This window comes from Polistes fuscatus, unplaced genomic scaffold (genome assembly GCF_010416935.1).
Source record: "Polistes fuscatus isolate 324 unplaced genomic scaffold, CU_Pfus_HIC Scaffold5, whole genome shotgun sequence".
NCBI classification, from domain to species: domain Eukaryota; kingdom Metazoa; phylum Arthropoda; class Insecta; order Hymenoptera; family Vespidae; genus Polistes; species Polistes fuscatus.
The window spans coordinates 4,262,089-4,288,074 of record NW_025113129.1 but is presented as its reverse complement, the minus strand read 5'-3'; the positions used below and the strand labels follow the sequence as shown (position 1 = coordinate 4,288,074).

At 31.6% G+C, this 25,986-nt stretch overlaps 4 protein-coding genes across 5 annotated transcripts; 1 reads left to right on the top strand and 3 right to left on the bottom strand.

Moving 5' to 3' along the window:
* Nucleotides 1-504: 504 nt before the first annotated feature.
* On the bottom strand, nt 505-10,214 carry LOC122522397 (histone-lysine N-methyltransferase, H3 lysine-79 specific). The gene is given in 12 exon segments (XM_043643481.1): nt 505-2,466; nt 4,517-4,767; nt 4,881-5,120; nt 5,179-5,606; nt 5,694-6,305; nt 6,587-6,643; nt 6,645-7,050; nt 7,209-7,893; nt 7,973-8,240; nt 8,321-8,647; nt 8,731-8,910; nt 9,492-10,214. Coding segments are annotated over 12 exon segments (3,969 nt in total). The 5' UTR covers nt 9,570-10,214; the 3' UTR covers nt 505-2,029.
* A 732-nt stretch (nt 10,215-10,946) lies between these two features.
* On the top strand, nt 10,947-13,598 carry LOC122522399 (bifunctional arginine demethylase and lysyl-hydroxylase PSR). The gene is made up of 6 exons (XM_043643482.1): nt 10,947-11,539; nt 11,949-12,154; nt 12,247-12,529; nt 12,602-12,957; nt 13,030-13,268; nt 13,469-13,598. Exons 1-6 carry the CDS (start codon nt 11,467-11,469, stop codon nt 13,494-13,496), a joined length of 1,185 nt encoding a protein of 394 aa, XP_043499417.1. The 5' UTR covers nt 10,947-11,466; the 3' UTR covers nt 13,497-13,598.
* A 277-nt stretch (nt 13,599-13,875) lies between these two features.
* LOC122522396 (kinesin-like protein KIF21A) lies at nt 13,876-23,881 on the bottom strand. The gene is given in 17 exon segments (XM_043643480.1): nt 13,876-14,155; nt 15,096-15,366; nt 15,438-15,668; nt 15,671-15,991; nt 16,095-16,200; nt 16,276-16,444; nt 17,758-17,883; nt 18,027-18,215; nt 18,462-18,808; nt 18,882-19,783; nt 19,850-20,093; nt 20,180-20,484; nt 20,581-20,784; nt 20,855-20,963; nt 21,048-21,494; nt 21,570-21,954; nt 23,497-23,881. Coding segments are annotated over 17 exon segments (4,470 nt in total). The 5' UTR covers nt 23,532-23,881; the 3' UTR covers nt 13,876-14,076.
* Nucleotides 23,882-24,432: 551 nt separating this feature from the next.
* Nucleotides 24,433-25,685, bottom strand: LOC122522395 (eukaryotic translation elongation factor 1 epsilon-1). 2 transcript variants are annotated; one of them, XM_043643478.1, is made up of 4 exons: nt 25,234-25,685; nt 24,929-25,132; nt 24,761-24,856; nt 24,433-24,654 (listed from the first exon to the last, which is right to left on the bottom strand). In XM_043643478.1, the coding sequence occupies exons 1-4, from the start codon at nt 25,318-25,320 to the stop codon at nt 24,523-24,525; spliced, it is 519 nt and encodes a 172-aa protein (XP_043499413.1). In that variant the 5' UTR covers nt 25,321-25,685; the 3' UTR covers nt 24,433-24,522. The 2 variants fall into 2 exon arrangements, with proteins under 2 accessions (XP_043499413.1, XP_043499414.1); XM_043643479.1 differs by having other exon boundaries at nt 24,929-25,082; nt 25,234-25,324.
* Nucleotides 25,686-25,986: the final 301 nt, after the last annotated feature.

The window sequence follows — 25,986 nt, the reverse complement described above, 5'->3', positions numbered from 1 at the left end:
TTTTTTTCTGTAAAAAGGATGTGTCGTAAAATTACGTTACATTATTAACGTCTTCTTTTCTATTCTAAATGATTGCGATTGAATATAAAAATCCTTCCACGCATACTTCTTTGTGCACTCACATTCTTTTTACCATTCTTGATATGATGCAGTACCTTAAATTAAATTCAGTACTGTTTATATATTTATATACAATTACATTTTATCAAATTGAACTTAAGTTTGTATAAAAGTTTAGTTATGATAATTGAAATAGTTGATAACTTTAGTGCGAATATGGTTAAAGACTAAATGGAAGGTAGGAATAAAAGAGAATGCTTGATTGTTACAAAAACCTTAGTATTAAAATATTCCAATAAAAACAATAAATAATAATGATCAATAATAAAATTAATAGATTCGGCAGTGTATGTAACATGCGAAATGTAGCAGTGCCTACATCGTATTGACTACATTTACTAATATATAGGGATTATTAAATAATTTCATAAGTAATTACAATCGTGCATATAAATCGATTCATTTTTACATATTCCTTTTCAAGTGAAGCTATTTTTACATACTTCTGTTCGTCAAGGTAATAATTAATGGGTTAAACGCGAAGGCGATTTTTTCTCTGCTTTTCGTTCAGGCGGCACACAGCAATCATTCGGCGAGTTATTCGGTTACAAATTATAAACAGAACATAACATACACAGATCGCAGTGACAAATGTGTTCACTATTTGTTTGGGCAAAGGGAATGACGCAGCTAATGCATAAGTATATTAAGTATAAACAAAAAATAATCAGAAGAATGTTAAAAAGGCGACCACAAATAGAAGCCGCGACCGCCCAAACGAAAAGTTTAATGTCGGTTCCACGAACCGATACCACGCTCAACGTGTTAAGAATCTTTTATACACAAAGTTTTACATTTCCAAATAAATTGTATTAATACATGTAGTTTTTTCTTTTAGATCATTATTCTCCTTAAAAATGAAAGCATGAAAATCTCATAATTTTCGGAGTGGTCTCTCTCTTTGGATAATTTGCACAATTTTACAAATTTTTGTGTAAATTTGTGCCAAAAAGGAAGTAATTATATTTTTTGTCGTGAAAATGACCGTGTTTTGCTTGCTCTTTTTTTGTTGTTGTTATTTACACTATGAGTAACAGTGAACACTTGAATAAAGTCCTCCAAAAGATCTTGGAAGATAGAGCTGCTTATAAAGTTTACAGCCATTACTTGCTACGAACACACAAAGGTTTTGGTAGCCTTATTTCGTCATTCATATTTGTCTAAACATCTACGAAATATGGCACACTATTTACATGACTTTTATGTCTAATACATTGTATATATAATAACATTGTGCCATATCGTAGATGTAGACTATGAACTATACATTTTAAAAGGCATAATCTCATAGGTACTGTGTAATGTCATACCTTAATAAAGGTACACAGTCCTTTATGTGGTATAACATTTTCACGTTTGTTTGGCAATTATTTACCAAGCTTTACAATAAATTTCGTCTAATATTAAAGTTCGTACGTTAGATCGCGCACTGAGTAGTAGCAGAATAATTGTTTATATTCTTGTCATTATTCAAGTATACACTTTTTTCATTTCCGTACAAATTCTGCATAGAAATTACAATTTCTATTCATATGAATATTACGCAACGTTATAACTCAGTGATTTTTTACAAGGTATAAAAATAAATTAGATAGATTAATAATAAATTAATCATAAATTAAATTAGATAATTTTGTAAGGATTGTTTTAAGTTACATTTTTCCTACGAAATATTCAGTCAATTATTTTTATCAAATCAAACCGAATCAATTATCTAATAATTGACGTTGACAAAACCATAGAAGAAAAAAAAAGGAAAAAATCCAAATATAACGGTATAAAATTAATGTCAGTGATGCTAGAAAATATTACATTTGTTTTCACAGGCACATAGATGACCATGTTTTTAGACAAATTTTATAAAACGTCCCATTTCCAATGAAATATTTGATTATAAGCAGATATTTAATTATGTTTGTTCATCGTTTGGAGGCCACTGTCCAGAATGATTCCAGTCCCAATCTTTTCCTTTGGGACGAAATTTACTGGTACTTCCAGAATTATTCCAATCTCTGTGAAAAAACTTTTTTTTGAAATGATGCCGTTCGGGATCCACTTGTCTCTGATATTTGAGAGGTACTGACGAATTACTGCTTGCACTACCATTATTAGGATTTGCAGGACGGGGACTAGTTGGAGAAGGTGTCCGTGGAGGCCCTAATGCTTCGTCAGGAGAAGGAACAACAGGTGGTGGTCCTGTTGCAGCACTATCCGAGCCTAATCCACTATCGGGACTTGTATTTACACCTTCCGTTGATCTTCTTCGTTTGTCTAATTCTGTTGATGCAAATGCAACTAAACGATCAAATCCGGAACTGATACGATCTTGCCAATCTGTTTCTCCATCTGTAAAATAACAATTCAATTTGACAATTCAAAATTCTAATTAGATTATGATATGATGTAACATTTTCATAAAAATAAGCCATTAACCCATAGTGGCTGTAATCAGCATATCTGTTGATGCAATATTGGTAATAACAATTACATATTTTAAAAACAGTTTATTCTCTCTGCAATCAGCTTTAATAAAATTATCGCTGCAACTTTTCATATCAATAAAAATTCAGCAAATATTAGCTGAATTAATATTTTTATACAGATAAGAGTTAGAAGGGAAAGCTCAGAAAAAGATATATATATATAAGATTTCATTTTATAGATTATATACCTTTGGATTATAAGGATTTCCGATATTTGTTTACATTGTTATAACAAAATTTATACAAAAAGTAGAAAACGTTCTATAGAATGGATTACATTTTTGGACATTTCATATTTAATAAAATTCATAACATTCATAAAATGATTGAAAGTTAACGTATAACTTACAATAATGTAATGCATGTTAGTATTGCATATCTGTCCTTTCTAGCATAATATCTGTGATAAATCCGCAGTCATTAATAAATCATCGCACATTCTATGCTATATATTGTATAGAAAGATAACAAAGATAAGATCCAGTCAAAATTATTTCACGTATTTGATAGAAAATATTTCTATATACAAAAGAGAATATAACTACCTTAATTCCAAAAAATACAATTATTTTCATGCATGCACGTGCAACAAGTACATAGAGAAACCCACTAAAATATAATAAATAGAATAAAACCTGCATAGAGCAAGCCAGCATGCTTTGTCTGATATTACATACCTCTTCTATGTAATTGTACTTTCACATTGTAGTAAAAAATTAAAGTTTACACATTAATCTTTATATTAATATATTATTTATAATTTATATTAATAGCCATTATAAAAACTGATTTTTAATGTGTGAGTTTGGCTTATTTTCATGGAAATATGTCTTCAAAGAAAAAATAAATAAAACCAATAAACTTTATTATATATGGAAAAAACTTATACTAATCATATGTGCAGCAAATGTGAAAAAATGTTATAATAAAATGTCAATAAACAACTGTAATTTCAACAAGAAATTTTGAACAACCCCTGTGGGTTAAAACTCACCAGCAACCACGAACCAACCCACAGGCAGCCATATTTTTTGATTTCTCCCTTTGATCTGTGTCTCAATCTCTAATAAAACAAGCTTCAGGTGATGTGAGCGAGATCGAGTATGTGACAGAGCTAACCAACAAACAGCTACAGTGCATCTAACAAATACAGCAAACAACAACAAAAATAATATAAACAAAGATCAGGTACCAACTCCATAAGATAAGGTAAACCATAGACAATTATTTTTAAACCATTAGTGCATAAAAACTAATAAAAGATGCATAGCAGAAACTAATACAACAGCATCTAAAAAGATTAAAAGCAGGGTGTTTAGTAAAAGTCTTGTGTAGTAAGGATGTAAGAACACCTAACAGTAGCATATTTATCATATTTTTACAGCTATATCATTAGTTCATAAATGTGTGATAAGATATAAGATACAAGCGAAGTTGTCCAGTCCATTAGCTTGATGCCAAGATGATAGATTTAAAAATTAAATACTCTTTAATTATTTCATATTTTAATATAAAAATTGAATTATTTTAAAATAAAAATTTTTTAAAAATATTACATCATATATATGATTATATTCATGGCATATTTATAATAAATATTCTCGATAGATTAATAATCCAAATGACATCATCTACTTATTTCATGCTGATGTCTCAAGAACTATAAAATAGTTTCATTGATGCCTTGTAATCAAAATAATATTTTGTTATACTCTATTTGTGTTGTGTTTGCTATGTATATATACTTAAAGGCTCATCCTTTTGGTAAGAATTAACACAATATTTGTATAACTAGTAATAAGTATGTCCAAAAAATTATGCTTAACTTTTATACTAAATGTTTTATTTTACACAATATCATTATTCTATTATGTCAATTGGAAATATATAAATAATGATAAAGATTTACGTACCATCGTCACCAATACCATTCCGCTGTCTTTGTGTTGTCATTTGAGGTTCGTCAACCAAAGGAGTTGAAGTATTGGAATGTGGTTCTACGAGAGGACTTAAAGGTGCACCACTTGTGCTTACTGTTGATATGACTGCTTCCGTTTTCACAGATACTGCAGGCTGTGTCTGACAAATTGTAGTCATACTGCCATTTGTACTAGTATTGTTGTTGCTATTACTGGTATTTGCGTATCGAGGATATGGCTGAAATCTAACAGATATATTCATGAATATAATATATACATGTATACATTCTAAATTATATGAAACTCGTATGCATAGTTTAAAAATATTCATCATTTGTTAGCAATTATTTGATTATACCTTCTGGAGATGTGCAGCACTTGATCACTTTTATTAGTGCCATTATGATTGTTCAAAATTCGAGCATGTAAAGAGGCTGCTAGTCCTTCTACCGGTAAAAGTTCGCCATTTGAAGACGCTTGAGACGAATGTATGGATGAGGATGAATGAGAATGCGTAAGCGATTGGGTAAGATTGTCAGAAAAATAGGATTCGTGATAGGGTTTAATGTCTGCTCGTGGTAGTTGTACAGGTGTATATCTGTAAAAAGAAAATATGAAAACATTCGGAATGATATTTTGAAAAATGTAAATATTACCTTTGAGGTTGCGTCACAGGTGTAAATAATACAGATGATCTGGAAGTACTAGCAGGAGTAGATGTAGCAGTTGTTACCGATGTAGGTGCATAACTAGCAACATGAGCAAGAGTTGATAAACCGGCATCTCCGTCAGCACTAGCTGGTCGACTAATAGGAGAGTAGACAGTTTCTGGCCTCATCATTGTACTCATGTCAACTGTTCCATTTATTATCGTTTGATTAGATATTTCTAATGTTCTCTCTATCTCTCCACTCACAAGATCGCCGATTGTTCTAGTTCCCAATAATCCACTTCCGCCAGCAATAATGCGATTATCATGACCAGATTGTCTAGAATCTATTGCCGATCTATCGGATGGAGTTAGATGTGAAGAGAGACGTTCCTGAGAGAGGTGACGTCGAAGTGCAAGCTTTGCAGGAGAAACCTGTAATTAAAATATTTTCAAGGAAGTAATAAGATTTTAGATAAGAACTCTGCATTTGATACAATAGTAAAGTAATATTCAAATTACCTGCGTATAATCAGGAGTAGAAACATTTTGCGGTAACACGCCTCGCTTTTTATCCGTGTCAGAATGATGCAGTTGCACTTGCAACTGCATTTGTTGTTTACTACGGTTTTGTTGATCTTCATTCAATACACTTGTAATGATACTTTTCAATCTATCTTCAAAATTAGCTACCCTAGGTGGTTCTTGTGTTCTATTTATCATTTCTTTAATATTTGAATGCGATTGCGATGATGAAATGCATGACGATGTCGTAGAAAAACTAAGAGATGCTTGAGGCAGTCTAGTTCTAGAATTATTATTAACATTAGAATTTTGTCTGTTTGGAATTCGCCCAGCTTCTATTTGTCTTCCAGTTTCTAAAATTTTCTGTGCTAAAATTTCCGGATTATTTTCTTGTATTTTGCCGATATCTGGAACATCAGGCCACTCCTGAGATTTCGAACGTCCTTCTCTATTTTTCCGGGTAGACCCGCTTTTTCCATTTTGCTGATGATGTTGACTTTGAGAATGTTTATTGTTCATTGCATCTCTTTGTTGTTGAGCAATAGCAGCGACTTGCTTTTCATTACTAGCCCTTTCTAATACATTCAATTCATGCTCCAGTTTAGACACCTGGAATTGAGAAATGCACTCCTAATTTATGTAAACAATTCTTGCTGATTAATCAAGGAGACTTGAATATATTGTTATATCAAAATATGTTACTACTCGACTATATTCCTAAGCAGTCAATCGACGAGATTTCGCAATTTACTTATCAATACATTGTGTTTAGTGAAATTAGTAGTGAAATTTAGAAAATTTCTCAATTTGCTAGTAAAGAGAGAACGAAAAAACAAAGTACCACGAGTCAAATCATAATCGAGGATTAAAATGAAACAAATCTGGCATACCTGTAATTGCAATCTCTTGCGCTGGGATAATGTAACAGATATTTCTTTCAATATACTCGTCAATATGTGGTTGTTGTGTGTTAGAAACGCTATTAGTGTGGCCGTTGTATTTTTCTTGTAATTCTTGGTGTCTAAGTGCCGTTAATCTCGTTTGTTCTGATTCCATAGATGCTACTTGAGCTTGTAGTTTACTTGCTTTAGCTTGCAATTGCTTGTGTCTAAGTACTATTTCTTTTGCTTTTGCTAGAAGATCTCCAGGGGAAGTAGCATTTATACCTAATTCGGTCATTCTGGCTTTTAAAAGTGCTACACTATCATCGATCAATACTTTTATTTGTTTTTCCAATTGTGCTGCTCTCGATTGTAGTTTAGAATTTCTTTCCCTCTCTTTTAAAATATCTGCATTAACAGATACTCTGTAAGTAGGAGTTCTCATAGATTCTAGCATAAGCATGAATTGGTCCCTGGAAATAATAACAAATAATATTATATGTTGTACACCTTATATATATATATGTTAGATATCCTTTCGGAAGACTGACTAGTGAGAGGGAAAATATATATATATATATATATGTATATTATATAATATTATATAATATAATATAATAAGAAAGCATACCTGTATAAATCCAAAAGTATTTGTAAAGCATATGGAGTCGCGGACGGAGCAGGTGGTATACTGAGTTCTTCGTGCACAGAGGTGGAATGAGATTGTAAAGAAAGGGATAAAGAAGAAAGTTGTTGATCCACGCAACCTGGTGCAGGAGGTGGTTTCTTCCCAAGTGCTTGCGGAGATGTACTTAATAATGTTTGACTATGTAATAAATCGAGTCCAGATATATTAATAGCTTTCTTAGGTCTAGCCCTTTTCACGCCTCTTCCTCTTTGTCTTCCTCTAGGAGGAGGTCTTGATATACCATTTGCACTTTTTCTGTTTAGTTTCCTACGAATTTTAGTTGATTGTCGACGATTTTTAATATTATTTTCATCCATATCAGAATCGCTATTTGTTCCTTGTTGTTCTGAATGATTAGGACTATCTAACTGTCTGGAAAGATCTCTTTTGGCTCTGTCGCTTCTTTCACCTCTATTAGAAATCTTACTACTATTGCTGGCAGTGTTACTTATCACAGAATCAGAATTTTCGTCTAAGCCACCTTGTTTATTATTTTTCAAACGATGGAAATAACGTTCTAATTTAGTTCTATCAATAACATGTAAATAATAGGACACAGGCTTGCCTGTCCATGAAACTGAACCTTTTAGTGGTGACATTTCAGACACATGCATTATGGTACCAATATCTGCGAAACAAATATATAATATCATTTTTTAATGATATGTTTCTTAAATATAATGAAAAGTAAAGAAACAACTAATTACCACTAAGATTTCGATCCGTTATTCGGAAATTTAACGGACAAAACGATTTTGAGGATACTATCCGAGCGCCATCTCGTAAATCAGCAAATCTTTCCTTTAACTGATGATCTACAGTTGGTCCAAAAGCAAAATTATTAACAAATACAATTGTAGCACCAGTAATGCTCTCGCGATGCTCATCTGCTAGAAAATCACCTTTCACCAAACGATATTCTCCGCATATTTTTCCAAACCAATTTAACCATTTTCGAAAATTTATTTCCATACTCTATACAAAAAACATTAAAATATACAATAAATCATTTCATTTATACAGCTGTATAAAGAAATATAATTAGTTTATATTACCTGAGCATATCTCGAAGGTACATCGGCTCTTTCAACACCAATACAAATTTTACATAAAGTTGCTGCTGCCATTTGGAGAACTACTTGTCCAACGCCGGATCCTAAATCGACAAAAACATCATCCTCGGTAACATCAACCTGATCGATCATTTGACATATCAGTTCAAAACTTGTTTCCCCATAAACCTCAGGTGAAAATGGTTCATATTGATTTAATTTGTCAGGCTCAACTACAGCTTGATTATACGTTTGTTGAAGTATATGTCGAAGTAAACCTCTACTTGGACGTTTATTTAATCTTTGCGATGGTAAACTAGTGCCTTTTTCCTATAAAGAAATAAAAAAAGATAACGTATTACATAAAACATAATAAACAATCATAATTGTATGATAAGTTTTATGATATTTACCAGTTGTACCAAGCTATCAATAGCTCTATTAAATCTATCGCATAAACTTTTCATACTTTCATAATCTCTTGTATCGTAATTGCAAAGAACATTATTTTCTAAAGGTAATTTTAAGTCAGGTAAATCATCGCAAACCCATCTCATTGTTTCTACAACGTCTAATGCTCCATCGTGACGATCCTGGAATAAAAAGTATTTTAAATATTTGCACTACATAAAGATGTAACCAATAAACAGATTTTGTATTTAATGTTTACAATATTTCATGACTTAATAAGTTGTAGCATTAAGTAAAATGAAAAGAAAGCATTCCAAAATGTTTAAAAAAAGCTTTCTATTTCGCGGGTTATAAAATCTATTTTTTGTAAATGTGCTTATATATACATAAACATAGTTCCACATAGATAACATTATCATTTTGTAGAATAGTGTAATGTTTCCTTCTATAAATAACTTAAATAAAACATGATAATATAATTAAGAGATTGAAGCAATTATGGAGCATTTTGATACCAATTAATCAAAATATAAACAACTCTTACTCACGCAAGAGAAAAAAAAACTGAATATAACAATGTAAGTAAAAAAGTAATATGCAATGAGTAACTCGAAAGTCGTGTTATCAGCTGTGAAAATGGTCGTTTAAAGATGTAAAGTGAATTCATCCGTCCAAAAGGCGCGCATTGTCTTATGCGAAATGAGAAAATGTAGGAAGCATGTATTTTTATGCATTGTGGATAAAGAGCGCGTATTATACTCACGGATCCTGATCCGGAGGTGAGGGGCCACTGATAAACTATCGGTTCTGCTCCGGCTGGTGAGTGCAAGCGCAGCTCCATTTTACGCGACGACCCGTCCTCCTCCTCGTCGTCCTCCTCCTCCTCCTCTTCTTCGTGCCTCTTGTCGTTCGCGTCACCGTCCTCGACGTCGTCGTCTTCCTTCTCCTCCGTCTCCGCCACCGCCCCCACCGTCTTCTCCCTCTTTATTCCCTTCCTCCACTTCTACTTCCTACTTCCTTCCTTAGGCAAAGAAACGCAACAGCGACGGTGACGGTGACGGCGACGGCGACGGCGACGGTGACGGTGACGGTGACGGTGACGATAACAGCTACGGCAACGGCAACAGCAACGGTGGTAGCGACGATTAAAACCTCGAGATAAAAAAGCAAGGCTCACGTCGCGTGACGTAATCGTAACACAACAGTGAAAACGGCCGCCGTGGCCGTAGTCCCCCCTTTAAAAAGGGGATAGATCGACTCGTTCCCGCACTAGGACACCAGCACCACGTAGACGACGCTTGGTAAACCCCCCCTCTCTGCTAGCGCTGATATTCCGGAGGACATGAAAAGGGATACGGAGGAGACACGGGCGCCTCCACACAACACTCCAACACCACTAGCAACAGCAGTTGCTATAGGGGCAGCAGCACCAGCACCAGCAGTGGCAGCACCATATTACAAGCAAATCACACTATTACATTATACAACGTCCCTAGTTAAACTTGACCACTTGGCAGCACTAATAGAACAATGTGCAGACAACTGCATAAATACCACGAGGATATACGTCGACGGTTCTATCGCACGTGCTTTCTATGCAATCTTACGTTTTTTGACAATAGATCAGAAAAAAGCACCTCCAAATGGAACGGGAGAAAAAAAATGATTGAATGATAAAGATAAATAGATAAAAATGAGATGAACGAATGCGAATGCCACGGAGTTATGTCGAGTAACGATAAAAAAACACTGACACGAACGACTATTAAACGATACAAGAGGTAGAACTTTAAGAAGGGGGCATGACGATATCAAAACATGGCGTCGTGTCTCTTCTTCCTCTTCTATGTTAGTATATGTATATATGTAATATGTATAATATATATGTATATACATGTATACACCGTTGCGCGCTCGGCTCCTTCTCCTCTTACCTCTTTATCCCCTACTTTTCTCTTTTCTCTCTTTCGTCACTAGGCAAGCTTCTTTTACATCTGCGCATGCGCCGAATCGAACCGTTGAACTTTCGATCATGTATATAATACTTGTACTTCGCCAGAACAGCGGTACTAACTGCCGTTGTCGAGACTTAACGAATCAGGAATATTTTTTTTCTTTTTACTTCATTCAATCTTTTACCTTTTTACAAATGATTATTCATTATAAATCTTTATTCCAAAATAACGCATTACTTTTAATAAAAAATGTAAATGTAGATTTTTTTGTATATTAATTATACGAAATGGTCTTATACATATTCAAGCAGATGTGGCTTGTTGCTCTTTAAAAGGATCGTACATATGCCACATGAACGTGACATTTGTCACGTAGGCCATTCAGGTGCGATTGTCAGCGCCTCTTACAACAATTTCAAGTGTACACGCAAAACGATATTAAATATTTTCGTTCTATTACTTGTGCCAATATTCCTGTGTTAATTAAAAATGGAAAAATATTTACAAGGCATTGACATTTGATAGAGTAACGTTTAAGTATTTTTGTAAATGAAACATTCAAGATTTAGTTTCGATAATCGAACTACACTTGCATTATCGTTTCGCATTCTAGCGATCTGAAAATATCGACTAATGTTTTGACACGCCTTACGGGAATAAAAGGAACTAAAAGTCGCGGTTATCACTGTGTACGATACGACGGTGTGGTGTAAAATTTTTCAAGTTAAACCTTGTAAATAATTTTATTGTAATTAGCATAATTAATAGGATATTATAATAATCATGACGGAGGAACTAAAATTGGATCATCGTGCTAAGAAAAGAATTAAGGAAGTTAAAAAGAAAGCAAGACCAGGTGAATAAATTTAACAATTCAATTTCTAACCTACTTACTAACGTGTTAAGAGTATTTTTTCTAAGAATTCTCAGATTTGTCTCTTTCTATGTATTATTAGAGATAAAGAATATGAATTTGTATTTAATCTTAGACATATTTCACAAATCAAATATCAAAATCGTTAATAACTTTAAGATTAATTTGTACTTGTAAGACCTTGGGCATGATGTAACATACTATATATTTTTTTCAATTATTATAATTAATATAATCCTATTTCTACATATTTCTAATTTCTAATAACAGATTGCAATCTGTTCAAGGTCTACATAAAGTATATTTTTTATTATTAGCCTTCTAAAGATAAAAAAATAGAACTGTTTTATATGCTAATACAGTGCTGTTAAGTTGAGTAATATTTTTCTAGAACTTGGAGATAAAGTTGCTTGGACTCAGCACGGTTACAGTAAAAATTTTGAAACTTTCTGGAATTTTCAAGATAACGTAGAACGTATAGATGAATCTGTTGCAACTACAGAAGAATTTATTGAAAAATATGAAAAACCTTATAAGCCTGTGATAATACAAGGTGTTCAGAATGGTTGGAAAGCCCAACATAAGTGGACTATAGAGGTAATTTAAAACATAATAAAATTAATGTTATATCGTAAACAAATATTAACTTGTACTTAGACTTACTCCAATAATATTCTATCGGCATGCAGAGGTTAGTTAAAAAGTACAGAAACCAAAAGTTTAAATGTGGAGAAGATAACGAAGGATATAGCGTTAAAATGAAGATGAAGTACTATGTACGATATATGCTTAACAATGAAGATGATTCTCCTTTGTATATCTTCGATAGTTCATTCGGTGAACATCCTAGACGAAAAAAATTATTAGAAGATTATATTATTCCCAAATATTTCCGCGATGATCTTTTTCAACATGCTGGCGAACATCGCAGACCACCATATCGATGGTTTGTTATGGGACCTGCTAGATCAGGTATATGTTATATAAGAATCTGAATATTATTAATGTATAAACAGATGTTATCAAATTGCTTGTATGTAACAGGTACAGGTATTCACATAGATCCATTAGGAACTAGTGCTTGGAATGCACTAATTTCGGGTCATAAACGTTGGTGCCTCTTTCCTACTCATACTCCGCGCGAGCTTTTAAAAGTAACTGCAAGTGAAGGTGGAAAACAAAGAGACGAAGCTATAACATGGTTTTCTGTTATTTATCCACGTACAAAATTACCTACATGGCCTCAAAATTGCTTACCAATCGAGATTTTACAAAATCCTGGTGAAACGGTTTTTGTACCAGGTGGTTGGTGGCACGTAGTGTTGAATTTGGATGAAACTATTGCAGTTACACAGAATTTCTGTTCTCGTACTAATTTTCCAGTTGTATGGCATAAAACGGTAAAATAGCAATCAATGCATTTCTTTTATTCATTATAACACGTAAAAATATATTCTAAATAATTTCTTTAGATACGTGGAAGACCAAAATTATCGCGTAAATGGTTAAAAGTACTCAGGGATAAAGAAGCAGAACTTGCAGCACTTGCAGAAACAATAGATGTAAAAGAAGATACGGGAGTAGCCAGTGATTCTTCGAGTGGCTCTTCGAGTAGTTCATCAAGTAGTAGTAGTAGTACTAGTCAATCTGAAGATGAAAGTGAAGATGACAGTGGTCAGGAATCTCTTACAGCGCACAAAAAAAAGAAGAGGTATATAAAAAAATATTTCACATTTACTATCGTGTTTTTATATTTCATATTAAGCTCAAAATAATTAAAAATGCATGTGTTATAACATTCCATTTATTATTATTTTCTCTTTCATTGTTGCAAACATATTTAAAAATTTAAGGCTTAAGGTATAATATTGTTTCTTCTTTCTTATTTTTTGTTTTCTTTTTAATTTTTAGAAGAAAATTGAATAACAGTCAACCCTGACAATATCGAGTACATGGGACCTGCAAAGATCTCAGACTGTACAGTATTAACCAACAATTATTGTTTGTACTAAAAATAAATATATTATTATTACCACCCTAATGTTCATAATAAAATAAATGCTAGATAATACCAAACTATTCTTATTAGATAATGTTATTAATTTTACTTTTTAGTTTGGATTTTATCTATTTTTGTAGCATTTGGCAAAGATTTTATTTAGGTCGTACATTTTCTCTAATAAATTACAAAATTCTACTCGAATGAAATAAATTTAAAAATTCTCTTTTATCAGATCTAAAATGTCTAAAAATTGATGCGAATAGTAAATATAAAATAAATATAGCATTATATTAAATAGTAAGAAAAGCACAATTCATTCTTATGTGAACTGTATATTATTTTAATTGTCTTCTTAATTGCTTATGATTTATAGAATCATAGAATTATGTTGCTATTATAATTATAATAATAATAATAATAATAATAATAATAATAATAATGATAATAATAATAATAAATTAGATTAAAATTTCCTATAATACAATATAAAATAAATCTAACCAATAATATTAAAGTGTTAACTTTTTAGTGAATTGCTTCTTTGGAAAGTTCTTGCATCTCTCTTATAGTAGCTCCACAATCTCACAGTTCCATCACTTTGCGTTGACACGGTAACCATGCAAAGTACCACATAGAAGCAAAGTAATAAAAATCAAATTTAATTTTCATTTCCATTAGGCATAATAAATGTTTTCAAAGACAATAAACTATTACACACAACAAATTTACTAAAACTTGGGTGAATTATCATCAACTTGGAAGTGTTCTTTTTAGTATTAATGATGTACAAAAACAAAGCTTATTTCCAATATGTATTTTGGATATACAATATTTGAATAAACATTAAGATTAATACATTTTAATATAGAACTATCATAGCACATTTACTGCTATAATTAAGACAAATATATATGTTTTTTTCTTGTTTTCTATTTAATAAAATTATATCAAACAAATTTTAAATATACAATTGATTTACGAATTTTTAAATATCACTGATGATGTTTAAAACAAAGCGTATATACGTGTACGATTATGCACAAAAAAAGCCAGTGAACATTAGCAAGACAACAAATGCAACTAAATAAATAAATTAATGAATTAAAAAAAAATATAAGCAATAGTTATACTCGAATTTTTTACGAAAATCAGAAATATTTTAGTAAAATATGCAGTACAATATGTAAGTGAATTACCATAACAATAAAAAATAAAGGAAACATAATAACGAGCAGCAGAAAAATAAAGTAAGTTAGAGAGAAACTGTGGAAATAGACATAGTTAAAGAGGAATCTGGAATACGCCACAGCTTCACCTCTCCAGAGCTGCAATCAACATCCAAGTTGTTATTTCACTCAAGATATTATTAAATGAGCTGAACCTAAGCACATTTTTTTGTCAAATTATTTACTTGAGAATAATATAAAATCTACCTTTATTCAACGGGTGCAGAATATTTCAAGAAGGTGAATAGTGCTTAGGGTGCAGCAATGAAAATAAAATATATGTATATATAAATATATGTATCGAACTTACTTGCTAGCAGTAAAAATATGTTGTTGATTAGTTATGACAGCATTAATTGCAGATCCGTGTGCTCGAACTTCCCCGATGGGAGTACATTCTCCTGTTTGATCTTTGGGAACAGACCATGCTTTCAAAACACCACCACGACACCCTGACACCATGATGGAACCATCATTTATTGTACATAGTCCCAGGATCCAATCCTTGTGTGCATTATTTAACGATTGAACTAATTCCATTTTACCTAAATCCCATCTTTTAATGCACATATCTCTTGAACCTATAATATTATAGCATTTAGTTAGAAATGTTATATAATTAACATAATAATGTACAATAATGAGGACTTACCAGAAAATAGAGTACTATCACTTGTAGCTAAACATTGAACTCCATCATAATGTGGTGGTGCTAAACTTACAGATAGACCAGAAGTATTAGGTTCAACAAGCGAAATCAAATGATCTTTACTGCCCGCTATTACTCTGCCGTTTCCAGCAATGGCTAAACACATAACAGCTGCTGTGTGAGGTGTACTTAATTTACCATTGCATGTCAATTTACGAATATCCCATACTCTCACTTATCACTAGACGCAGTATACAATTCTCGTTCATTTAAACTTAATACAAGATCATTGATCGTTGTTTCACCCACAGGTACTTGTAGTGTTCTAGACGGAGTCGATAAAGCAATTGGGCCACTTTGTGCTTGGCCTGATGAAAAAAGAGTTTTTATGCAAGTATTACCAGCTCGTAAATCCCATACTTTAACATACGCTGCAGAAACACTAAATAATAGATGATGCGATGCAGAATATTTAACTGCAACAACATTATTTGGGTGACCGCTAAGCGTTAAATTTTCAATTCCGGTTCTCAAGTCCCATACTTTCACAGTACGATCTACAATTAATAAATAATACACACAATTATTCCATTAGAATGAATATATAATGTATTATATTTAATGAAAATAAGATATTAAATATCACTATTTAATATTCACCTTTTGATCCGCTAAAAAGTAAATCCATGGTTGCATAAATAGTCAAAACAGCTTTACTATGTCCCTCCGCTATATGAGAACATTGTAAAACTGCTCGAGGTTGAGCCTAAAATATATAATAAATTTTGAATAATATATTTATATGTTCATAAAATAACTTTAATTAAATGAATTTAAATACCTTTCCCTGATATTGGGAAATGATTCCCTTCATAGGCTGTGGATCTACAGACATTGGTTGTCTGCTAGCAGTAAGTCTGGAGAAAACATTTTCCTCACGACTATTGAAACGTCGGTATGTCGTTGGTGAACCAGGTGGTGAAGAAATATCCGTATGCGCTACCTGTTCCCTAATTGAGGTGTTTATTATGTTAGCATGTTAGTTAGCTGGTAGTAATCAGCTGTAATCCCAATTAATAGTCATGCCTTCATCGTATTTAAATACAATGCATGCGGGTGCACAGTAAGTACTATAATTAAAACCAATATAATCAATTAAAAATACATATATGTACGTGTAAGTTTGAAGTATATGACTTAGTCAATTATCGAATAAATAAGTTAAAAATTACTTTGACGTAAATCAACATAGTTAACGATAATGTCATGATATAACATGAAATATTAATATTTTGTATCAGTTTGGTAAATTTTTTTAGCAATTTAGAGTTAAAAGATAAGCGAAAGCACATACAATTATATGAACAATTGGATATAGAATATTTATATAAAGGCATTATAACGTATAAAGGAGGACTTTATATAAACATTGTTACTGCACAGTATTATGGAAGGATTATTTGTGCAATTATTTATTAACTCCGAACGATACAAAAGTAAATCTTAAATATATACAAATTGAAATTTTTTGTTTATCAAATTTTATATTTTTTACACATGTAAACAATTTCTGATCATTCTATCATCATAATGTGATGCAAAGCACAAAATGAATGTTGTATATTAATAAAGTTGTATATAAAAAACAAAAAGGTAACATGTTTTTAGTTTATAACTATAATACTTATAATAGCAAATATTAGCAGTGTTCTTTAACAAATAGAATCTAGAGAATGTTGTATAATACATAATTTTCTTCTATATGGTACATATGTTAGTAACATTACCTGATAATATTAACTTATGATAATCAACAAGTAATTTAAATTCATTTTACACGAAATTACTTTAGAATTGAATACAAATTTATATCTGTAAAAGTAAAGTAAACTTTACGATATTAAAAAAGAAAAACTTCTCTTTATTTTTAACTTTTATTTTTTTTTCTTCATTTTCACAGATATAAATCGTATATTTGTTACTATTCGCAGAAATATTGTTTTCTGTATATTAGGCAATATATTATTTTTTGTAAATACCGAACACGATCGTATTTCGATGTTGGAATTTGTATAGTTTCTTTTTTTTTTCTCTTCTTTATATTCTATTTTACCAAAATGCATTCTAATTTAATTTAAATAAATATTGAATTTATTTTCACTATATTTGTATTTATAATCCATCTTGTTATACTCTTGTGAAAGGCACCCATTTATTGAATGTAAATTCATTTCAGGAAGATCACCGTGCATATAACAGAGCATTGAGACAAAGATAAATAAGAAATACGAGAACAAAGATGTACTGCAGAATTATCACTCACATAGAACCTCCTCCAGGATGAAGCGGACGTCGCAGTGGTCGAGGTGACGTACTATCACGACGACTCAAAGTTGGTGATCCACCAGTTACACCTGTATTATGTTGACTTCTAGTAAATACTAATCCTCTAGAAAATTGACAAGATGAGGTGTACTTGAATGTTTACAGTATAAAAGTAGCAAAGTACAAAAAGTAGAAATAATTAGCAAGATGATTTAAAAAAAAAATGATTATTAATACAAAGCATTTTTTTCTAAAAGCTGAACCTACTTTAGGCTACCAGGTGCACTGGGTACCCTTGTGAGCGGATGATTGTGGTTTTGATTTTGATCTTCTACTTTGAAATTTTCTGGACTAGCATGCACTCCGTAGAGAAGCTCTTGAGGTTGAGTTGTTCTTCGCCTCACTTTATTATTTCGCTGTTTTTCTTCCATATTTATTATTTGACTGTAACTTTCACTGCTATACATAGAATATATAGACATAATATAAAAATAAAAAAAGAAACTATATAGGGGCAAGCTTTGAATATTATAATATTGAGTAATAATTTATATATTGACTGGCCGAAATTAACTTAACTACAGCTTGTTGTACTATAGAAAACGAATTTAAAATAATTTGTTACTTTCTGCTTGGAAATTAAAGCAGATGCATCTATGAATCGAAATTTATTAGTCAGATAATAAAAATTATTTTACTTACTTATCAGGAGACGAACTTCTTGAGCTAGGAGGACTATATGTCGTTGTATTATGATTATTTGTAAGAGACAAAAGATCTCTGTCACGTAAAACATGTTCGAGTAATTGATGTTGCACGTTGCTTTCTTGTGCTACTTGATTTAAACGCGATTCCATATCTCTTACTTCAAGTTGTTTTTGTGCAGCTACGCAACTTTGCTCAACTGTAAATGCCAACATTCTTTCTAATAAATATTGAGCTTCGTCTACGGTACGAATAGTGGAAATCAGTGCTTCAACACCAGGTTCACTCTCTACTTCACCATCTCCCATCTCTACCATATCTCTTTGACATTCGGCTATGCTATCCTAAAAAAATCACCTTGATTATAATATCTTTATAAATAGATAGATCAAGAATGTAAATAAAATTCACTATTACCTGTAGATAACTTATTTTACTTTTAAAATTATCGATTTCTTCGTCGATATCAGTAGTATCCCCTCTGCCAGTTGCAATAGTATTTCTCTGTTTTTGTAATCTATCCAAATCTCTACCTAATTCATCTCTCTCCTGCAATAATCTCTCCATTTCTCTTTCTGTTTCAGCTGCCGCTTGTTTTGCCAATGCTTGTTTAGTAATAGTTCTCTCAAAAGTTTGCCACCGTTGTTTCAATGATTTTGGATTAATAGGTTTGGACGGTGTTCTACCAGCCACTTTTTGACTGAGTCCTCTATCTCTTTTTCTTAGGGCCGATACTTCCTCTTGTTTGCGCCGAAGGACTACTTCCTTCATCCTTTTATCAGCTTCTAAAGATCTAATCATATTTGCGTTTCTTCTACTTTCTTTACGTAATTGTGCAATTTCTCTATTACGTTTTAATTCATTTTCTTTATGTCTTTGAGCCTCTTCTCTCATTTTATTTAAAAGTTTTACTTTAGCTCTCTTCATCTCTGCTAATTCATTTCGAAGTCCACGTAATCTACTCTCATTTTGAGATTGATTCTTAAGTAATCTCGCGTGTTCTTTTTTCGCCGATTGGAGAAGCCTCATTTCTTTCTGCATGGCAGATATTTTTTTTTCATATTCGTCCCTTAATCTTTTCACTTTTTCAGTGGGTTGCGTTGGCTGCTGTTGTAAAGAAGATAATACTTTATCTCTTTCTTCTTGCGTATCTTTAATGCGTGCTTGCAACTGAGCAAGTTTGTCTTCATAATGTTGCTTCATAGATTGTAAACGTCTTTGAGAAAGTTCTAATTCTTGAATTAAACGTTGTTTAACATCAATGTCTGACGTTAAAGCTTCTAATTCACGGCCCATAGCTTCTTCTTCTTCATCTTCCTCTGAAACAACCATTAAAAAATTAATATAAACGATATTAATAATATACACAATATTAATAAGCATACCTTTACGATCTGAATCATCATCGGAATCATCCTCGCTAATAGACTCTTGTCCGTTTTCTGTGTCATCAATTTCTGCTTCATCCACAGCCTTATTTGTAACATTAGCATTCTGCGTTTGTTGCTCTTTTAAAGCTGCCAATGCTTCTACTTCTTTTTGTAATTCTTTTTTAGCATCAATTAAAACTGTCGACGAATCACTTTGTAAAATATATGAACTATCTCCATATGGATTTGCAGCATTTACCTGTAAGCAATATTTAGTCAAAAATAATTGAGAATATACAATAATAATAGCATAATAATTGTTGTTGCGAATATATAATAGCATACCTGCATCTGTCTCTTTTTCAATTGTTGATACATAGCCTCTGCTTCTAATAATCGAGCTCGTAATTCTTCTATTTCTTGAACATATCCTTGGACCAAGCTAGTTACCTGTTCACCACCTCCACCCGATGCAGATACCCATTGTCCTGCTGCTTTCTCTGCTAATAAAAGTACATTTTTAGCAGTCAATGCCTCGACTGTTTCAGAGAGTGCTTTTACTCTTGTTCTAAGACTTTGTAGTTCACTGTTTAGCATTTGATTTTCGTGCCATGCATCGTTCATACCATCTTCGCCAACAACCCTTTTCCCTGAAATCAAGATATATGAATAAAATAGCAAATATAGACAAAACATTTATATACATATGTGTGTATGTGTGTGTTTGTGTGTGATGTGTAAGATACCTTGTCTATATTCCATTAATTCTAATTGAAGCTGCTGTATTTCTCTTCTAAGAGAAGCAATTGTTCTTGAACTCTTATCTTGATTAATAGTAACTTTGTTCTTTATATTTCTAGCTCTATTCGCATATTTTAAAGTACTTAAAGTTTCCATAAAATCTCTATCGCTTGGTGAAACACAAGCTATCATAACAGTTTGACTATTGCCTGTAAACACGAAATTTAATCAGTGAATATATCTTTGAAGTTCTTTTATCCATTGTAGATTTGTTATTACCTCCTAAAGAATCTTGCAGTAATCTAGTTAATTTTGAATCTCTGTAGGGTACATGTAATGCTTTTTTTGCTTTATCTCCAAGCGCAGAAATGACATTTCCCAGTGCCAACTATAAAGTTACAAATTTCTATGATCGTAAAAGAATGAAAATTATATTCTAGATTATTTATATGATAGATATTGTTATACCTACCAATCCACAGTTTATAGATATTCCTTCTTTTGCTCTGTCTCCAGTAGCACCTGTTCTCTTTAGTCGTTCTGAACCAGCCAAGTCAACAAAATGAAATTTAGCTGTTAAAGTTTCAAATTCATTAGCTGGTTCGGTACCGCTTGTATCCACGTCAGCATCCGGATCTTCCACTCTGATGCATCGTTGTTGTTTAACATACAATGTAAATATTGCATGCGATCTTGAAGATTGTGTGTTCATTTGCGTGGAACCGGTTGTACGCGACAATGCTCCTAAACGTAAATATTCTAATGCTTGTTCCGGACTAATTACAATTCTCGGCTCAACACCAGCTAAATGTATATTGCCAGCTGTATCTTCGTGAATTCGTGCACCACCTCTCGGACCACCTGGTTCTAATAAATCCTTTAAATCTTCGTTATATAATTCTAAAAATTGTGCTGTAACCTGTTCACAAAGAAAATACTATATCAATAATTCATAACAAACGTGGTAAACAAAAATATTATCAAAGAATAAAACCTTAAATTCTGGTGGCATTTGTGTACGTTCTCGAGCACGGTCTTGCTTTTCTGCTATTCCTTTAAATAAGTGTCTAATAGCTCTAGGAATTATACCAACAACATTGTCATCAACTTCTACATCAAAACCAGTACCCATTGTATATGTTTTGCCCGAACCAGTTTGACCATAAGCAAGTACAGTTGCATTGTATCCATCTAAAGCACCTTCTATTAGGCGAGCAACACATGTGTCATAAATAACACTTTGACCAATTCCCGTATCAAAAACATAATCATAAGTGAAGGCCTTGTCTGGTCCAAGAAAGACCTGGGGTTCTCCTGGAGGTACTTGAGTACAAATCCGGCACATATCAATTACTTCTCTAGCTACTTGAGGCCTTATTCTGTAATATCAATATAACTTTTTTAATTAAAAAAAAAGTTTTTATTCAAATTAAAACGAAAATTAAAATTAATAACAACGTTTAATAATATCTAATTGTATTTTTTTATTAATTTTGAAATACTAATTCATCCCTTAAATAAACTGCATTATTATTCAATTCGTATATAAAAAGATAATAGAGGTATAATTTCTAAGATAATATATTTTCCACTTGACAACGTTGATATAATTTTTATTCTCGTATATGCAAGACAGAAAACGATCCATAAGAAAAAGTTAGAAGGTCGCATTTTTTCCTTCGCGAAGAAAAAGAAGAAGAAGACATACACCTACATATAATAATCATCGCATAGAAAATAAATATAAGTATACTATAAACAGAAACCTGCTGGTATAAACCTGACATACTACGAACTACGGGAGAAGAAAGGGGGAAGAAGGGAGGAAGCGACCCATTCATCGAAAATCAAGTATCCAGATACCTGAGTTTTCGTTACGCAGCCGGCAATAAAACCTACACACGCTTGTTTCTTATAAGGAGATATTATGCGATCAAGCGATTTAGCATTTAAAAGCTGCGTAGAAAATATGACAACGCCTAGAATAATTACTGGATAAACAATGAATATGATAGGTGTCGATTACAAATAAAATAATTAATATTACGTCGATAAGATTTATTATACGTAAATGATAATTATTTAGATTAGAAAAACAACATTCTCTTTTGAATGTTTTATAAACGAAATTCTTGTATATATATTATTCTTTCTTTTTTCGCGAGCATCATGCGGACAAATCAATAATATCGTGTGTTTGTCGCGCCAATTTGTAACAGACGCTACCGCAAATAGCGCAATATAAACCCTATGTGCGCAAAATATTTTTTTTATTCTTTTATTTTATATATTAAATATTACGACGTATTAATAAAAAAAGCCATTAGCTTTTATTATTTCTTTAAACATTTGTTATTCGTATCGAATCGATATCGATATCGGTATAAAATTATCGGAATAAAATTTTCTCTCAAGAGGAAGAGAGAAAAAAAAACAAAGAAAAAGAAAGATAAGCATTGAAAGAACTAATAAAATTATTTGTTACTTTTTACCATTGACATTAAGAATTCGTATAATATTTGTACAATATTCTCAAAGATACAAACAATATCGAACAAAAAGTTCATAATTAAAAATCTTCCACGTTGATAACGTTAAAAAAGTGAAAGTAACGAAAGCTGCAAGAGAAAACAGCTGATTGTTGTAATTTTAAAAATAATTAGAAATAAAATAAAAATAAAATGTAATTATTTATATATAGTTAAATTTAAGTATAATAATAATCTAGAATAATATTTAAGTAAAATATGACAAGACATATCGATAAAAAAGTATCCTTGAAAAAGTGCAATTTGATGGATATATGTAGGAATACGTACGCGTTAGTAGAACGCTACGATGAATATTTGAGAAGATTTGTAAGCTGAAAGTTGTGACATAGAGCTCTTGCAAGATTTGATATTAAAATTGATCCAACTTACCGTACAGCAACGCGTACACTTGAATCATCAGCCATTTCGATGTTATTATTAAAAGCGTACTGAATTTTCAAGTCTTCAAGCAATGGGATCCTTAGCGAAAATTTATGATAAAAATTAGCACTAGACTAGGCCGTAGAATTTCATTCGATTAATTTTTACGTTACTTCAATGTGCTTCCTTGTTTTGTTCGGCGCACGTATTAAACGCGCCGACCGTGAAAATTCCGCATTTTTTCGGAACAACAGGCTTAATTGCGAACACGAATTACGCTCGGACATTTCACATAACGCGAGAAAAAGTCTTTACTATGTCTATGTTGGTCCAAGGACTAGATGGATCGGCAACTCGAAGAGCAAAGTAATGAACGTCTTCGGTCAAAAGTACTAAGCTTAAACAAAGACTTTAATTACATTTTCATTCGCTAGATAACGCTGATCGAATATTCTTATCATTTTTAATTTGATATCAATTATTCATTTCTATACATAAAGTTATTTCATAAACATATATTAATTATCTATGAGGAAATATATAAATATGTTAATTATTTGAAAAAAAATTAAAAATCAAACAGATTGTTTTATCGACAGAAAGAGAAAAACATAAACGCCATCTCTTAGCAGATCCTTCAACACGACGACAAAAATGTTGCTGTTTTTATTAGATAAGTTACCGACTTATACGTGTTATCGACAATAAACAAACGAAATTTCCATCAGAACTTGTAAACATCGGTTTTTTGTCAACTTTACACAATTGTAAGAGTCCCTTAGGAACATACACTATGTCAGCAGTAAGATCTAGTATTTGGTATAATTTCAAAAACATCGTTCTTGTCAAGTTCGTATGAGACTTTTTTATAATAAGATCTAATTTATGTAATTCCGAATTACATAAGTTATTAATTAACTCTACAATTAGAAAAATTAACAAGTATTTCCCCTAGTATTTTTATTTCTTTCGTCACAAGTTTATAATTGATTAAGACAGTACACAAGATAATTTAGTATAATCTGTTTATTTACTTTATAAGAACAGATGCATCAAATTGAACGAGATTAAGTCCAATGTCTGCCTCAATTTTGTATCTTGTTGTAAATTGTCGAACCACCTAGATACATGAACGTATTGTGCCTTCTCTTGGTGACTTAATTCACTCTGCAACAGTAAAAGAGGATAGAAAGATTATATTGATCCGCATGACTTACTAAGGATTCTTAAGGGGTCAGAACTAATTTTATATTTGTCTATCACGTATTTTTACCATTATTTTATATAAGGTATAATAAAGTGTAACATCTGCGATAGTTTGCTTCGTACCACTTAAATAAGTTTGATCACTCAATACCATATTTAAGTCCTATAATCAAAAGAAATGAATAATTAATCTAATTACAGTATTTCTTGATAATTACCTAATCTTGTTAATTACCTTTAAAACCTTTCTAACATTGGCAGAAGTATCTGCATAATTAATACAAATTACAATATATTCCAACCATTGACGTGTTAAAGCTTGCGTGTCTTTATCATTGCCAAGTATGTCAGGGTATTTAGAGTTTTTTACCAAAGCTTGTATCAAAGTACTAAAGTACAAAACAGAATCATTCGCTTGTAAATTACTAATATTCGTTATCTACAAATAAATTAAAGGTAAAATACACGAATTAAAATACAATTTCAATATTCTTTTTAAACTAAATTGACATAAACAAAAATAAACAAGCAATTACTTACATTATTTTCACATAAACGTAATTTATCCGATGGAACATCTAGATATTGAATAATTTTCTTTATACATTCGACGTTGCATACAACCATTTTATAAATAAAATTTAATTAAGAAAACGTCGTTAATTATTCCAAGCAATAATTTAGAAGTAAATGTAGGTTATGTTAGCCTCCTTACAATGCATTCGAAACAACCATACAGATGTCTATACCATAGCTAGAATTTAATTATACCATAGCATCATTTTTTTCACTTTTTTTAATTCAATTCAAAATAAAGTTGAAAATTTGATTCTCTGATATATTACGAGGATGAATTGAGCCTCGGTAAAAAAAAATCTTTTATTTTTTTTTTTAAATAGAAGCGAGTTTGAGGGGAAAATATTGATTCCATGTTAGGCTCAAAACTTTTCAACCCATTCACGTATTTATATATACATACGATAATTCAAATAATAAATTATTAACAATAAATGTATTTATTTGTTCATTTTATGATTATAGTAAAAATAATAAAAAAAATACACATTCTCTCTTAGAATTGTATGGATTTGATTACGCAAAATATAAACTGCTTCTTTAAGCGTTAGGAGTGAGATACATAGATCAGTGAACGAGAATCCTCACCTTGAGCAACGCTATCGTATATTACGTGACATGTAATGCTTACTTACTAACACGAATATTGCAGTTCTGCTCTAAAAGAACTTAGGAATGCGTTTACGTAAACGTTATGTTAGCGACGATTTAAACTTT